The sequence below is a fragment of the Merops nubicus genome, unplaced genomic scaffold, assembly GCF_000691845.1.
Source record: "Merops nubicus isolate BGI_N331 unplaced genomic scaffold, ASM69184v1 scaffold23019, whole genome shotgun sequence".
NCBI lineage: Eukaryota > Metazoa > Chordata > Aves > Coraciiformes > Meropidae > Merops > Merops nubicus.
The window spans coordinates 5,566-22,341 of NW_008632000.1; the positions used below are offsets into that span (position 1 = coordinate 5,566).

A 16,776-nucleotide genomic window follows, 5' to 3' on the forward strand; every position below is an offset into this window, starting at 1 on the left:
CTTAAAAGGAAAAAAATTATGGATAGTACCCTTTATTATGAATTGCCTTTAGTTTTCTGACCCCACAAGTATTCAACTTTACTAAGACTTCTAGCGTATTATCAAGGAACAAGACACTAAAAATTACATAATTTTGGGCTACAAGTGTTTCTGGCAGACAGGTGAGCACGTGGCACTTGCAATGTCGTCTTGCATTGCCACAAGGATGTTATGTTTCCACTAAACAGAGAAAGGTTTACGTAACAATTGTACTATCCTGCACAAGTTAGCCTGCAGCAGCAAAGGGACTCTCAGAAAGGAAGTTTGGATAAGCTTTTCCTCCCTCACTTCTGAAAATAAAGCCTCCTGTTTCTGGTTTGAGAGCCTCCATCGTTGCTGGTGCTCCATGCTGGACTACAGAGAAGCACCATGCTCACAGAAACAGTTGACAGTTAGCAGCAACTCAGGCTGACTTGACTGTTGCCTTTGGGGGTTTCCATCATGTTCTTTTCCAGTTCTGTAGAAACAAAAAAGTTGTAATATCAATTCACAAGGAATTATACCATCCAATACTAAGGGTAACAAAAGCTGAATACAGCCCCAGTCATTCCTGTATGCTAGAACTCCAGCAGACGGTGACATGAATATGTTTGCAGGGGTGTTTGAAACAAGTTTTAATGCCCACAAAAGCTCCCCAAGCCTTCAGGCTGCACACAAGGAAAACACACACAAAAAGCAAAACTTAACATACTGATGAGGTTTCCCGCCCCAATCTGGGCCATGTGCCCAGCAGTTTTCTCCATCTCCTTTATCATGGACTGTTCAAAGGCCAAGGCAGCAACTCGGGAAAAAAACTCTTTGACATTTTCCCCTAGGAAACAGGACAGAAATTATGTGTTTTTTCATTGCTAATGTTGAGTAGCAATGCACATGTGTATTTATGTAGCTACCTGTGAATTAAATATGCTTAGAAATCACACAGCAGCTCAAGTACTCCTTTCTGTAAACATGACAGTACAAGCACGTATACAAATGCTCAAATAAAATCAACCATTAATAAAGCTGAAGTTTTCAATAGCAACAAGAACAACAACAAAAAAAATGGATAGGAATGGGGGGGATAAGGACCTTGAACCTCCTACCACCTTAACATTTTAACCTTTGTGGTTATGTTATTTTTACAACCTTTGCAGTAACTTACCTGTTTTGGCTGAGACCGACCAGTATTCTGCCTGCATCTCATTGGCAAGGCGGATGGCATCTAGCTCTGTCCTCTCACACACAGCATCTGACTGTGTAAATAACAGGGAATAACTTTATCATAAGAAGCATACCTGGGCTGGTCATCACAGAGGTACTGCTACCATCTACACTGTGATGCTTCTATTTTTCACAGTGGCCTTTCTGGCCTTGCCTTAGAACATGTGCAATTAGACATAATGGCAAGAACATCCAAGTGGTTTGTATTGCTTTTAAAAAGGAAGTCTCCACTCACCTCCACAGCACTGAGACAAAAACAGTTAACAAGTATGACCATGGTATCTGACTATATAGTGTGGTAAGGAGCTATGGAGATAATGGCCCAGTTACTGGTCTTTAAATTCTTGTTATCCCATCATTCTCAGCACAAGAGTTGCAGGACCAACTAATCACAATGGTTCTTTGTGTTTATTCTTTCTTGTCTCTGTCTCAGATCCTTTTTTTCTACTCCATCTATTTTTACTATGTTGTAACACAATGGCCTTTCCCCCTTTTTATTTTTGCTCTTTTTTTCTCTCCTAAGACTAAAATTTCTTGCCCCTTCAATGGATTTTGCTTTCTTGCACTTAATTTTCAAGGTCTTTTCCCCCCTCTCATCTGTTCTCTGTGAGCAGCTATATCAGGATACCAGTTGCCCTTGTCTGTAGTTTTCTGTGCATTGTCTTACAATGAGGAACCCCTGCACAGTTGAGAAGAACTCTAAAATTTTGGAAAGGATGATGTGACATCAAGATGAGAAGTAGAGTGAATCCAGTTGGGAAGATACTGGCTTCACACTGATATGATACCTAGGAACTCACAATCCTTTGCTTTGTTTATGTGTCCCTTTCAAATGAAAGTGCTATCATTCTAAAAGAAAGAAACTAACTTAGAGTAGGAAATTCTAGCTTAAAGATTTCAGATCTGTGTCCTCAGAGGTCTGGCACATTTAGCTTTTACTGCAACTCGGAAAAAGCAGCATAAGCAATACAAAGTACTAGAAAACCTGACACACATGCAGTTTTCTGGGACTTATTTTCAGTGAAGGGTAAGATACAAACTGCATTAGTGATGCTCTGGCAGCTGGGGGGCGGGCAGTGGGAAATAATGATTTCTTTTTTAAAAATCAACTAAACAGCAGAAGCAGCAAGTTTGTTTTGAAATCCTTAAAAATTAAGTATTGATAGATAGGGAAATACAAGACTTAGAATGGTATAGGGGGCACACATTATATCCTGTTCTTCTTAGAATGATGACACGTTCTATTAAGTAATAATTCTTCCCCATTCCTGAATAATGAGCACACTGTCCCTAAAAAAACCCAAAACCTTCAGGATCATGAGGCACTACATTGTTGTGTGCACCACACTCTTCTCTGCCTTTCCAGTTGTTTGTACATGCTTGAAAAATGTCAGTGATATTTCACAAACTAACCATTTTTTCAGACAACACGTTTTTAAATTGGTTCCAAGAGTGCTGCTCCATTTACCTGTGATCTTCTCTCTTTCTGTTCAGGTTTCTCCCTCAAGGTCTTTATCTCAACAACATTGTATAAAACTTATAAAGGAAATAGTTTGAGGAACTAGGGTAAGTCTTTTTCCTTATCTGCATTCAATTTACTTACCACCAAATCTTTTTTTGTTCCAACTAGAAAGATAAAGATGGAATCTGGCTCATTCTCCCTCAATGCATCTTCTAGCCACTGTCTGAAATACAAAAGAGAAATCAGAAGATTGGTCAAGGGAACTGAGGAATACAGGAGAAAGTGAGAGATAACAGGGTCACAAGAAAAGTGAGATGATAAACTTGTGTTAGAGTATCAAAAGCCTTTTTTTTCTTGGCAGAAAGAACCCGAGAGCTATTCCAACTCCTTTGAATACATACCTTCTACTAATTAAAAGTTAACTTTGCCCACTGCAGAATGCATATTCAACAATAATTTTAACACCCGAAGAGGATATTTATCAGTATAAGGGATGGAGCAAAGTTTTGATTGATATAAGGAATCAGAAAACAAGAAGCAGAGGAAAAGGTATGAACAATGTAGAAGATATGAGCAAACAGGACTAGAGAAGGGTGAAATACTGTATTCAGCATTATAACAGCTCTCTATGAAGGCTGCATGATTCTCATGTCATAAGCTTTTATATTTTGTTACTCTGGCAATAAAGTTCCTCTTGAGTCATCCAACACAAGTCAAGGAGGGAAGGGAGTGTGTGCGTGTGTGGGAAATCAGGTTCACAGGCTTCAATTATTTTCAGCCAGGCAGAGACACTAATATATATATTATTTTACAAAGTCCTATGTAGATGAGCTAAGGAAATAGTCTAATACACACTCAAATAAGACAGAGTACAGGCTGTAAATAAATATGTACCTGCATTACAATCACACCAATACGTTAGAAATACATGTGCTCTGAGCTGGCAATACAACATGGATCACAGATCTGTGTAGGGTTTTGCAGCCTGCACTAAAAGCAGAACAAGTTTGCTCATAACAATTAGTGCGATGCTGTACCCAAACCATTACAGGTATCTGAATCAGTAAATTCAGCTACGTCTACACATACTACGATTTTTTAATTTTCTCTCCTCTTTTTGGCAGCCTATCTCCCAATAGAATCACTACAGAAACCAAAGAAAGAAAAAATATTTTGGGCTAGCAGTGGACCTAGAAAATGAAAGGCTCTTGAGACATTATGCATGAGATGCATCCCATCAGTTTCACCACTTACATCAGGTGCCAGCGTGTTATTCTGCTTAGAGCACATGGGGAAAATAAATAAATAATTGGCTTTTGGGGTGTCCTGTCTCTTCCTGCATGTCTAGCTTTGGAAGGATCAAGCTCTTACTGAAGTGCTTTTCTCTCTCCACTGACTATAAAGGAAGTCAGGGGTAAGTAGTCCAAATGTATGCCCTGTATTTTCTTCAGAAATATCTCACCCTACATAATCCAAACAAGTGACTGTCATTCTTCATTTCTTAGCTCAAGAGAAACTAAACTCACAATCCAGCAAGCTCTCAGCAACTATAGGCTATCCAAGGCAATTAAACCTGCTGTAAAAGGTTTAAAAGCCAAGACAAAACACAGAAACTTACTTGGTGTGATCCAAAGTCTGGATATCAGCCAGATCAAACACTGTTATTATAACTGCAATAAAAGACAGAACAAAAAAGAACTTTTCTAAACAGAAGTTAGAAAGTCTATCAGAAGTGTCTCTAAACCATCAGGTTAAACAGCGAGAATGTTTACATATAAAGTGCAAGAGCAGATTTAACATAGAGGAGCTGGAAGACTAGCCATTTGCTCATTCTCTTAGTTCTCTAGCACCCAGTAAGCCTCAAGTCCTCAGTCTTCAACCTCGTTGAGTATTTAGCTGTAGTCTGCATTCTACAGTGTTATAACTCCTTTTATTTTGGGACCACTTCAATTCCTGCAGAAATTTTCTTACCAAATGGAATGCTAGAAGTATCCATTTCTACCTTCAGCAATTATCTTACCCAAACCCAAATTCTTTTACCCTATCTACATTTGGCCCTTATCCAGGGCTAAATCATGGCAGTTGCTCTGCCAATGACCCCTCCCCAGCAGGGGGAAGGAGCATCAGGAAAAGAAGATAAGACCCTAGAGTTGAAATTAAAATGGATTTTAATGAAACAGTGAAACTAATACCAATGCCAGTATAAAGTACACAAAGTTATACTCAGCTCAGCAAAAGTACAGCAGCCACAACAAAAGGGAAGGCAGTCTTCAGGGAAAGGAAGAGGACAAGCAGCATCAGGAAGAGACCCAAGCAGGAGAAGAAACCCACTCCTCAGCAAACTTTCCCCTTTAGAGTAAGCAGAACATTTATGATCTGGGATACACATTGTAGCCAGCTCAGGTCAGCTGCCCTGGCTGACTCCCAGTTGCTAAAAGCCTGCAGACCAGGGCTGGCCTAGGATTCATTCCCAGAAATCCCAGGACAACCCCCTGCTAGTCACAAGTGCCAATTTTCATCACTGCATCAACAGAACATTCAGAACTTAACAGTTCATTAACTTTTTAGTCCCCTCTTCTCTCCAATAACAGGAAATCCATTCCACCACACTGTGTCCACAGGTACCTTTTCAAGGAGCACATATCTGTATATGTTTTTGTATCAAGTACAGCCTCCTGTCACAGCCAGTATCAAATTAATATTGTTCTCACCCTCTGCTCCTCGGTAGTAAGCAGATGCAATGCACTTGAACTTCTCCTGACCCGCTGTGTCCCATCTGTGCAAAAGGGAAAAAAAAAAAAAAAAAAAAAAAGAAATTTCAGTTTAATGAAACCCAGTGTAACCAGAGCAAACATGCTAATGAAGCAGCAGACTGGTACAAGCTGGAGAAGAATGTGATACCAGAGAAGTGTTACCATCTGGAACATGTTATTCATTAACTACTGATAGAAATACAGTAAAGCTCTATTATTTAATGAAGACATTTGAACTCTATCTCTTTTTTTTCCCCCCCTTTTTTAATGCTGGTTGTTTTGCAGACACAATTCAAATATTTGTATTCTGCATGATAATATTCTTTTCTTGACACATTTTTTCCTCATCCATGTCATCTGCATGTATTTCTAGGGCAATCTAATTTAGAAAATTTTCTGTGTTAACACTAGCTAAATCTATATAGTCCATATTAGAATCTTGCAACTGTGAGATATGATATCTGTCCACACACTACAAATTAGAGACAGACTACTGACACCATTACAGAAAATCAAAGAAAGTACTTCTTATTAATGAACACAATATGCAGCCCTCTCAACTACTGCCAGCACTACAGAGATTTGGGGGTTTGTTACAGCCTAATACTGCCAGTCTTGGGCAATTCCAAATTTATCTTGTATGGAAATCTCCCAGCAAGAGGGGGCACTAGTGCTTATCATACAGAAATGTTCTACCCAGCCACTGAGGATTCTGCAGATAATGCAACCTGACATTTAGTAGCTCACAAACCTTATTGCTGCAGCTGGCAAAATACTGATGCACCAGTCTAGATTTTTAGAGAGACTCTAAAATCTAAAAAAAAAAACCCACTAAATCTTTAGTGCTTGGCAGAAATTTCAAAAATATAATGGCACTGAAATAAACAGGAAATGGATTTCTAAGTGGTTTTCACTAAACCCCACTAGCCATCTATTTACATAAAAGATTTCTCAGAAAAAAATGTGTTCCTAAGTGAAAAGTTTTTTAAGATTTGTGCACTAAAATACTTCATACAAATCACCTTATTTCTGCTCTAGGTCACACTACAGCACAGATGATTCAATAATACCCTCTACAGAACAATATTGCTAGCCACTAGAAATATCAAAGGACATCCTTCAGCAGAAACAAAGCAGGTGAGAGCAGGCCATTATTCCCAATAGTCTGATAAACAACGCTGAAAAGCAAAGATTTTATGTTCACATTCTAATAAAAATACTCCAGTGTTTCTATGATCTGGGGAAAATCAGTTAGTCCCTGTTTAAGACACTGAAATCACTGGACACTTTACCATTATTTTCAATGGCTGCAGGAACAAAACTCCCAGTAAAGCCAAGTTCAGTGCCCACTAAACTCAAAGGACAAAATGGTGCAACAGTAGAACTAGACAAAGTCTGTGGCAAAAGCTCTCACTTCTCTTTCAGGAAATTGAGTAAAAAGGCAGAACACCAATGAAATGACAAAAGAAATCCAAGATGGATTTTTTATCCCCAAAAAATGTTATAAGTTGCTCAAGAAAAATTCAAGAGAGTAAAATTTTTACTAAAACTGCAAGTCCAGGTACAGAACCTGTTTTTCAGATTACTTTATTCTTTGTGCGATTTTTTTTTTTTTTTTAAAATTTATTTTCCACAAAAGCCTGCATCAATTCAAGCTCTGCTGAGACTGTACTCTGTGCAATGCTTAACCACGGTGTTTCTACTCACATCTGGAGATTATATGGTATTCCAATTATTTCAAAACGTTCAATTTCAAAATCCACTCCAATGGTCGCCTTGTAGTCTCGATCAAAATTATCTTTACAAAATCTGCAATTTTTTTTAAAAAAAGGATTAAATACTAGTAATAGCCAGCTAGAAATAACCGCAAAAGTAACATTATCTAGGGTAAATTATGAAGAAAAGACTTAGCTAACTGTGGAGTGGCTCTGTATTGTGGAATCATATATAAAAACACCAATAAACTATTTTTTTTTTTTTTAAAAAAAGGAGCTACTGGATAACAAACTAAAATTCATATACAGCTAGTAAGCTCTCAGGATAATAAGAGAATCAGAATATCTTTGGACTGTCAAGGAAGATACAGTGTCGTATGGTTTTTTGTTACAAAGAAATATATTTTGGGTCATAAATAATGATGCAAATGATTAATTAATGACATTAAAAACTTACCATATGTACCTAAGAATGTGGATGAAATAATAATAATAAAATGCAAACATAGGCATGATGCTGTCACGCTGATCATAAGCTACAGAAATTCACTGGACCTAGATACAAAAAGCCTAAGAGCTATTTTTAATATCCAGTAAAGAATCAAGTAAGTATTCTTTAAGGCATTCTGCATTTTATCTGTTCTACTTCATAAAGTACAGAAAAAGTCAAGCTTCCTCTGCAGTCTGGCATCTGCAGAAATGAGTACAAGTACAAGGATGACTTAATATTTCAGTGAACAAACCCATAAGTAAAAGGAAAATGTGAAACCAAGACTCAGACACTGGAAAGATTTTTTTAAAAAAAATTTTTTGGTACTTTCTGATTGTTTAATCTTTAGACTGGACTTCTTAAGGAGACACTGTATCATATTTGACTGGATAAAAATAGTACAGAATATAACATATACTGATTGAAGTGCTGGAGCATGACTTTCTGTGTCGCCATATCAACCCCGTCTCATACTGTAGACTTTGTTTTTCCATTATTTAATAACAAAACCATGGTTCAAAATAGAACCATTAAGTGCTACCCTGAATGGACAGGAATGGAGACATTACAATATTTATTTGAGAAACAGGAGAATCAAACCACGTGCTGAGATATACTGTACCTGTTGATAAGGCTGGTTTTCCCAACATACAGGTCTCCTACCACAACCACTTTGGATATTTTCAGCCTGTTATAAATATTTGAAAACATTACATATTTTTAGTAGCAATTTCAACATTCTCTAAAAATTATTATTTAGATTCTTAAACTGTAATTGATGAACACATGACTCCAGTCATGCCACAGTGCTGCAGGATCAGAGTCTTAAATTGTAAGAAAGAAAAAGGTCACCAAAAAACCCAAACCCCTCTGGAACAGAAATAGTCAAATTCTTACCCTGCATATTTTCTTCTTAAATATAATCCAGAGAGACACAGATTCTATTCTATTAAAATTGCTTTGACTAGAAGTATATGCATTCGGCAGTTTGCACATAAGACCATACAGTACCTGCATCCTTTTCATTAAAATTAATCACAAATTTCTCATTGGCTTCAATAGTACAAGTCCTAAGTGCAGACACAAGAAATCACTGATAATAGAATAACCCACTGCAGAATTTGTCTCTTGGGAAAAAAAACTCACATTGTTAAAGCCAATACATTTTCTGGTTATCTGGAATGATATTCTTCTGAAGCTGGCTTCACACAAATATTCCTCTTTGCTCTGGGTCCTCCCACAGGACACAGCAGACGGGCTTTAGGTGACTCTCCCTGCATTCTTAAAGCTGAAATGCAGTGTATCTTTTAGGAGATACAGGTGGATAAGTGAACTAAGTTTATTTGCTGACCTAAAATTGGATAGACAGCTCCCATGCACATGCTACAAAAACGGCTTAAGAGGTTTACAGTTCTTTTATACCAAGGAATGGCTTTTTAAACAAAGGAATTAAATTCTGTTGAATACTATTTCTGGTTACATCAAGCCTCCATGTGATGCTGATTCCAAGTTATCTATTCTAAATAGTTCAAATCTTGACTAGTAAGCCGCATGACTAATATTTCCAAAAAAAAAAAAAGCCATTTTGCGTGCCAGTCAATGCTAACTGGGTGGCCACAGATCCCTAAGCTGCTGTCATGTCTTTGCCTGATAACTGTTACAGATAAAATACTGAATAAAATTAACAACTTGAAGGGAAAAGCAAAATTCATATTGGGGAAAAATTCCCTAGATTAGATCATTCCACATATTGATGGAATATCAAGAGTCTTAAATACAGCCATTAGCTACTGAATTTCTCAGACTACCTTTCCAAATGACAAAGAAATATTCCATTACTTGGGTAATGGAAAAGGAAGATAATGGTTATTCCTATCAAGCTTTACAATTACTGTACAAAACAGTGATTTATGTGCCCCTCCTACTCCCGCCCCACCAAAAAGTGACCTAATAATAATCATATCTGGAGAACAGTGGCAGGAAAATGGTTTATTCACAAAGCCAAAATGTGAAGCTCTTCAAGCTATACTCTCTTCCAAGAATAAATGAATTGGAGAGTTGACTTACAGTGGAAATTAAAACAAAACAAAACAAAACAAAACCAAGCTTGGTTCCAGAGGGGGAAGAAAATTGCCTCAATTCACTAAAGCATGTCTTACTAGCAAAATTGTCCAGACACTTTTAACAAATTTACATGAAACTAAGACGGAGACCGTGCTTCTAAAAATCAATAAACTCTTACTGATGTCTCTCAGGAAGATTATTTTGGCTTCAGTTCTTTTAGCAAGACTCCGTAGTGAAAGGAATAAAAAGTGCATTTAAAGATGGATATTTCAACAAGTCTTGTGGTAATCAACAGCTCTAGAAAGAATAGTGAGCTAATTGTCAGTATTCAGAAAAGCTCCACTTTGTGAAAGATCCTTCACACTGAAACACAGACGCATTTATCACTAAAACTATACAGCTATTTATTTTAACTGAAGAGCAATGATTTCTGAAACAGGTTAGCTTTCTTGCCTTGCCTCAGGAATTAAATCAATACTATTAACAGTTCTGGGACAGAGATTATGTGGGAATAAAACAATTTGAAGTTTATTTCTAGGGTATGAAACAGCTGATTTGAATTTTTCAATGCCTCATATTTACCAGAATTTTGCTCCAGTTGTAAGGAAACATTTAAGAGAACACTTCTCAGCACAGATAATTCTAGAAGATGAAAGCTAGATTTTCATGTGTTTCAAGCAGCTTAGAACAGCTGTATGCTTATATCCCCCCACAGCCTTTACAGACTTCTCATTCAGAACACCAACAGAAAAAAACAGCAAAGAACAAGCAAGTTCCTTGTAACTGCTCTAGAATTTGGTTGCCGTACTAACTCACATGTGCAAAATACAGCACTACTTTTAAACAGTCAATCTTTTGAACTAAAAGTTTAGTTCAAAGTTACTAAACAACTCCACTAGTTTTTCAAAGTTATTTATGCCAGCAGAAAACATATCTTTGATACTTAGGGGAAAAAGAGGCACTTTATTCATTTACTGTCAAATGGATCAGAGAACTGCCACATGCATGGACTTAGTTGCCTTCAAGTGTACCGGAGTGAAGGAGATGAGGAATGAGAAGCCTATGAAAAAAGCAGATTATAGAGAGCATAAAATACTTTCTTCATGGTGTACTTGGTTTATTACAAACTTACCCAACTGTTCCAATGCTCTGCTGACAAGCAGTCCTGACCTGTCCCTGGAAGTGCTCTTTGAACTGCAAACAGGCCTCAGGTGTGTACCACTGAAATAGGAGAGAACAGCTACTGGGATAAATGGCGTGATGTCTACTTTGCAAAGAGCCAAAGCAGCAAGGAAAAAGAAGATGAGAAGATTAATTCAGAGAGTTCATCGAGCACATGGATATCCTGGTATAAGAAAAGGGATAGCTTGGGTTAGAAAGCAGCAAGGCTTCCCACAGGTATGTTTGTAAAAACTCCTTTGGACAGTGCCATCATCTGAACGTCAGCATCTGGGCACTAGCTGAGCTTCCACAGTCAAACAGACTTGCTTATTATTCCGTCCACAGCAAGTACCTTCAATTATCCCAGTAATCTAAGACACACAAGACAAACCCAGATGGGAGCATATCACCAGCAAGTCACCAGTATTATGAAGTCTCTTAGATCTCTTGTATGTGTGAAGCACTATCTTTAATACTAGTTTTTAATTAGCATTAGTTAAAAATGAGGAAAACTTTTTCTTCCTTATATTTGCCTAAGATAATCAAGGTAGTTTTCATAAAATTAAAAGTAAAATATGTGGCTGAGATTAAGCATAGAAAAAAGTGCTAACTCCCTTAAAAGGATCTTTTGAACAACTGAAAATCAGCATGGTATGGTAATTCGTTGTCCTCCCCTGTCCTTAAATCTTCTATTATATTTCAAGTACAAAAGTCTTTGGAGACATCAATGATCTTTTCTGTCTGTGTTTCTACAATGCCTACTACTTTTGATCTACTGTATAAACAAGGTTCCTCTATAAACTGAAAATTAAAATTGCCTCAAATTATTCAACAAAAACCTCCATATAGATCTAATTAGACTTTTTTGCATATTTAATATCAGCTATGGTTCTTATTTCCCCCTCAATGTAGGAACTCTTTAAGCATGTAATTATTAATGTTTGGCTGAAGAATGTAGATTTTATAAGGTAACACTTTTATGACAAGAGTAACTTTCTGTGAAGGTTAAAAGAAGAAATTAGGATTATTATTAAAGATGTCAGCATTGACTGGAAACATGAGATCACATTCATCTTTGCAAGAAATCCTTAAACAATTTGTAATCTTGGCAGAAGACAACTGTATATTAAATTGAAATACTATTAGCACAAGAGAAAGATAGCTCAGTGTGGTAGGTGCTACACACTGTGACCAGAGGGATAAAGAATGCTTACCTTGGGAAACTTGGAGATTATTCTGTCTCTACTCACTGGAGGAACCAAATGCATTAGGTTGGACTTCATCCTCCAAATTCAATTAACTTCTATGAGACCAGAAGTGTGTCAAGAGAAACAGTATTCAGGAATTTCAATACAGGGAAAACATGATTTAAAAAAAAAATTAACAGTTCTTACAAATCATCATCTTCTTTTCCTTTCCATACAACAGGGAGTTCTTTGACTTATATTTGCATTAAAGAAAACCTGTTTCTTATGTAAAAGGAACCACCTTAGTGCACATAGCTTTAGTACCAAACAGTGGCTTTCTGAAACTACACAGCACCAACTCCAGTTCTGTGGGAGAGCAGAGAATCGTTCACTTAAATCAACCCAAATACTTGCAGTTTAGCCCTCAAAGGATTTTGCAGTGCTTAATTTGAAGATCTTGCTCATAATTGTTGGAAATAACTCTGCACTAAGCACATTAATAAATGCTGGGGGATACCAGATTTCATTTGGTCCAAAGAAAGGAGGAAAGATGAAGCTGCCACATTTCTTGGCACAACATCAAACTTTCGTCCAAGATCAGCTCAGAAAGAATGAAATCAAGTAGATAGCTTGGCTTGGAAAAAGCATAACGTTCACATGAAAATTACAAATGCATTCAGATATGCCACTTGGGACATATCAATTTGGTTATACAATGAAATCTCTTGGATTGTTGGGGGAGGGGACCCTTAATAGGGTTCCAGTTTCTTCCTGGCATTTGAAAGAATGTTTCTAATAAGCATATTCATCATGCAGCAAAGTGTAAGGGAAGACTCACCGTACAGCAGCTGATGCAGCAGGATTCCAGCCACACAAACAGCTCAGCCTGCGGCTGCGTGGCCATAGCAACAGGCCTGCAACAGTTCCCTTCCTCCTCTTCTCTTACAGACTGGGAAGGCGGGGTTGGAGCAACTTAACTACACACAGGGCTCTAGTTTTGAAAGAATAAACTGAGTTTAGTGGCCATACAGATTTCTTTGATGAGAAACTGCTCCTTAATAAAGCCAGTGGTCCCCTAAAGCTGTATAAGAAAACAGATCCTTTTTTTTTTCAAAGTTAGTTTGCATACATGGATAGAAAGAGCAGGATTAACCCAGCAGACAAGGAACTAATGGAGTGGGGAGCTGTTACAGTGCTAATATTAAGCATAGTAGCAATTATAAAGAAACTCCTGAGGGATTTGTTCAGAATTTTAACTTGATTTCATTTCAGCTTTAGAGTCAGGATGCGCCTGCCACTAATGAGACATTCTGAATTATATAAATGTCTTTCTAGTTATCAGTAATCATGCTTTCTAACACACTGAATGCTAAAGATAAGGAATAAAAATCACACAGCTCTTTTGTATTGCCTACGTATTGTTAATCAGCTCATTAGTTTAGACAGCATTTAGTCTGATGGAATGTAATTTAGGATGATAAAAGATTTTAATATTTATTTCATTAGGACTTAAATTTCCAAATTTCAGGACAACAGAAATCTCTCACATTCTAATAGTCAGATTTTGCTAATGCTGAAACAGGCTTGGACTTCCTAACATCCAGGAGACAAGCCTCTCCTGTTCCCACAGCAGACTGCAAAGGCAAATCAATGTGGACAAGTAATTTGAAACAATGAGTTTGAAACAAAAAAACTAGAGTTGTGTTTTACAGCCCCACAGTATAAATAATACTCAACAAAATTGCTAGTCCACTACTTAGAATTAAAGTTTTATTCTCTTTCATGAGTGATTGCATTTAAATCACTCCAGGCACTGATGTGATCCATGCTGAAACACCCACTTCCCCTGAAAGAATCCAGATTTTTAGCTGATGGGTTATTCACTGAAGAAGGTGAGATTATAACATTTATTTATTATATGCATAGTCCTATTTATAATGCTACTTGTGACTGTATAAAACTAGAGAGATCTGGGCCCTTTTTATGGTATTCTCCTGCCTTTTTGCAAGCTGGAATGATTTTATGGCAGTGTTAATGTCTTAAAATAATAGTTCTGAAAATAAAATGAAAACCACTGCCAGCTGGTAAGCATTTCAAATATTAACTTGCCTTCTCCATATTCTGGATCAACACTTCCTAAGCATGTAAAAAGCTCTCATGTGTACACAGGCTGACTCACTCTCGTCTCTCAGTACTCTTTCACAAACTAAGCTACAAAGAAATCAGTTCAACAGCCTCAGTGAATCCAAAGCACAGGAGGGATCAAGACAACCAAACACAAACCGTTTAAAATTGAGAGGTCATCTTCATTTACATTCAGTGTATTTAATCCAAATCTCACATGCACATAAACATACCCCAGTTTACCAAATTGATGCATTAGCCACACTATTAAAGGAAAAAGATCAATGATTTAAGAAATACAAAGTTGCTAAAAATAGCAAGAATGATTTGTACTGATTTCTTTTCCTATGGAGCTGAAGGGAATTCGGTCACCAGGCAGAACTAGGAACATAGTGTCTCCACAGCACCACAACCCTCACTACATCAATGCTACAGGAACAGTATCACCAACAGATTCTGTTGCTAGACAAAGGATTTGAGGAAGGCACACATAAGCTGTACCTAAGTTACTGTCATGATCACTAAACAAAAATAGGTATTCCATGCTATGGTGAAGGGCAAGACAGAACAACTCATACCAAAATGAGAGTTAACACTAAAGGACAAGAGAAGTCTCCCTCTGATCTTTTCCTGCCCCTTCTACACTAAGAAAAGTTCACATTCTTCCTATTGAAACAGGGTAAAAGTTTAGAACTATATAGTTAGTGGAAGTCTGATTTGTGAGATAAACCACCACTTTAAAAAAATCTGCTCTAAAATGCTGCAGAAAAAGGAATCCTTTCTGGAAAATACTTTTTAAAGTAGTAATTTTCCTATTTTGGATTCTGAAGATCAACAAACCAGAATCTATTCCTGTGTTGTTGTATTTTAATCCCGCTGATCTGAATGAATTTGGCTTTGTAAAATCCAGTTTAAGAACTTTGATTATTATAATTGTTACTCAAACATAATGAAAAAATATTTCAACAGCTTCCCTATTTGTACTGGGAACTAACCTTTCACTGCACAAGCTGTTCAGAGTTGTTTTTTTTCCTGATGCATCTGACAATCCAGGGTGCCTTTAAACTGTGCTGGCAACATTGCACTGCTACATTCTCTCTGTGTACCATGCTCTGAACACCACTATACTTAGAATCATAGCAAAAAAGCCAAGTCTTGAATACAGTTATGTGAAACTACAAAAGGATACACATAAGGCTACATATTTTAGGTGTTTATAGTGACATTCTGGAGACGACTAGGAAAGAAAATCTCGTCCGAAGATATTGAGCTCCCTTCAACGCTTGTACCTCAAGGCACTCACCTGCTGTATCTCTGCCATTAACTCGACCACCATTTTGTTCAATCTGAATTTTTTTCAGTTTTATACAACTGAAATTACTTTAAAGATATGGGCTGAGAAAACGGCCTCGCTCTATGCCGTAGCAGAGAGGCGAGGTAAAACGTCACCCACACCGCAACCCCACGGCGACGCTTCCCCCTCACACACTTCCACCCTCAGGGACCGCGCCTCAGCCGCGCTTCACAGCGCCGCTCCGCGCCCGTCCTATTCGCTAACGGCGACCTTGACGCAACTCCCTCACAGCAGCTACGTCAAATGCGATACTTACGCTGTTAACGTAGGACCTCGCTCATACGCTTGGCCACGTAGTTTTTATTCACGGAGCGGGGCGTACGCAAAGAGCGGGTTGCTGCGGCAACGAGAGCACGCGGGCGCGAAAGGCGCTGGCGGAGCGGACGGAGCTGCGGAGCGGGAACGGGGCCGGGCTGAGGCGGCGGCGTGTCGGTGGGACAGGGCACCTGGGATAAATTGTTTCGTTTGTTTTGAAGAGTGAAGTGCAGTTGGTCAGCAGCTGTTTTAGCTTTGCAGCTGGCTTTTTATTTTTTGTGGAGCAGTTTTCAGTATTGGAGGTGGTACGCTTCCGTCAGCGGAGCCGTTGTCCTTACTGAGGGGAGAGAGAGGTCAGCCATCAACGAGTCTTTCAAACGTTAACGAATTCTGAGGACGGGTTTAAAATAGACCCCTTTTAAAATGATGCACCTTTTTTTAAAAATTACGTTTTGTTTGGTTTTGCTTTAATATTTTGAGCTCTTTCTCTGGTTGGAGTCATTGGACTACTTGATAAGACAATTCAGCTGCTGAACAGACATTAATGCTGATGACTGTGAACCGTTCCAGCCTCTTCTTTCATGGCTTCCTCACGTTGAACGTGTGCTAAAATAGAGTCAGTAGTTGTCTTTTTGGTAGATTATCTGTCCAGTCACCAGGTACAATAATTTTGAAGGTCTTTTTGGGGTTAAGGAGAATCCTTCACAGGAAAATTTGGGATGGCACATGCTCGTATCTCAGCCAACCTGCCCCCTGATATAGATCCCACAAAAGCTCCTCTGGCATTTGGAAGGAGGGCCCTTCCTAAACTGAATGAGGAGTTATGTTCTCCTGAGCTGCTGACTCAGCAGCGGGCATTGATGGCGCTTTGTGATCTGGTCCATGACCCAGAAAATGTCTACCAGGCAGTAGAAGTAGGTAAGTGATCTGTTGTCCTAAGCTTTCACACAGTGGGACAAACACACCCCCCCG

The 16,776-nt window shown here is 38.2% G+C and overlaps 2 protein-coding genes across 3 annotated transcripts in view; one reads left to right on the forward strand and one right to left on the reverse strand.

Annotated features, from left to right (window-relative positions):
- Positions 1-407: 407 nt before the first annotated feature.
- Positions 408-12,194, reverse strand: RAB36 (RAB36, member RAS oncogene family). 2 transcript variants are annotated; one of them, XM_008947790.1, is made up of 10 exons: positions 12,099-12,194; positions 10,856-10,944; positions 8,282-8,347; positions 7,162-7,263; positions 5,413-5,477; positions 4,320-4,371; positions 2,843-2,924; positions 1,181-1,271; positions 731-850; positions 432-496 (listed from the first exon to the last, which is right to left on the reverse strand). In XM_008947790.1, exons 1-10 carry the CDS (start codon positions 12,165-12,167, stop codon positions 432-434), a joined length of 801 nt encoding a protein of 266 aa, XP_008946038.1. In that variant the 5' UTR covers positions 12,168-12,194. The 2 variants fall into 2 exon arrangements, with proteins under 2 accessions (XP_008946039.1, XP_008946038.1); XM_008947791.1 differs by lacking the exon at positions 7,162-7,263 and having other exon boundaries at positions 408-496; positions 12,099-12,184.
- A 4,329-nt stretch (positions 12,195-16,523) lies between these two features.
- Positions 16,524-16,776, forward strand: part of LOC103780142 (rhabdoid tumor deletion region protein 1-like) — a 2,917-nt gene continuing 2,664 nt past the window's right edge. Inside the window, exon 1 of the mRNA XM_008947793.1 lies at positions 16,524-16,722. Within this exon, the coding sequence (XP_008946041.1) occupies positions 16,524-16,722 (199 nt within the window). The remainder of the gene's footprint in view (positions 16,723-16,776) is intronic.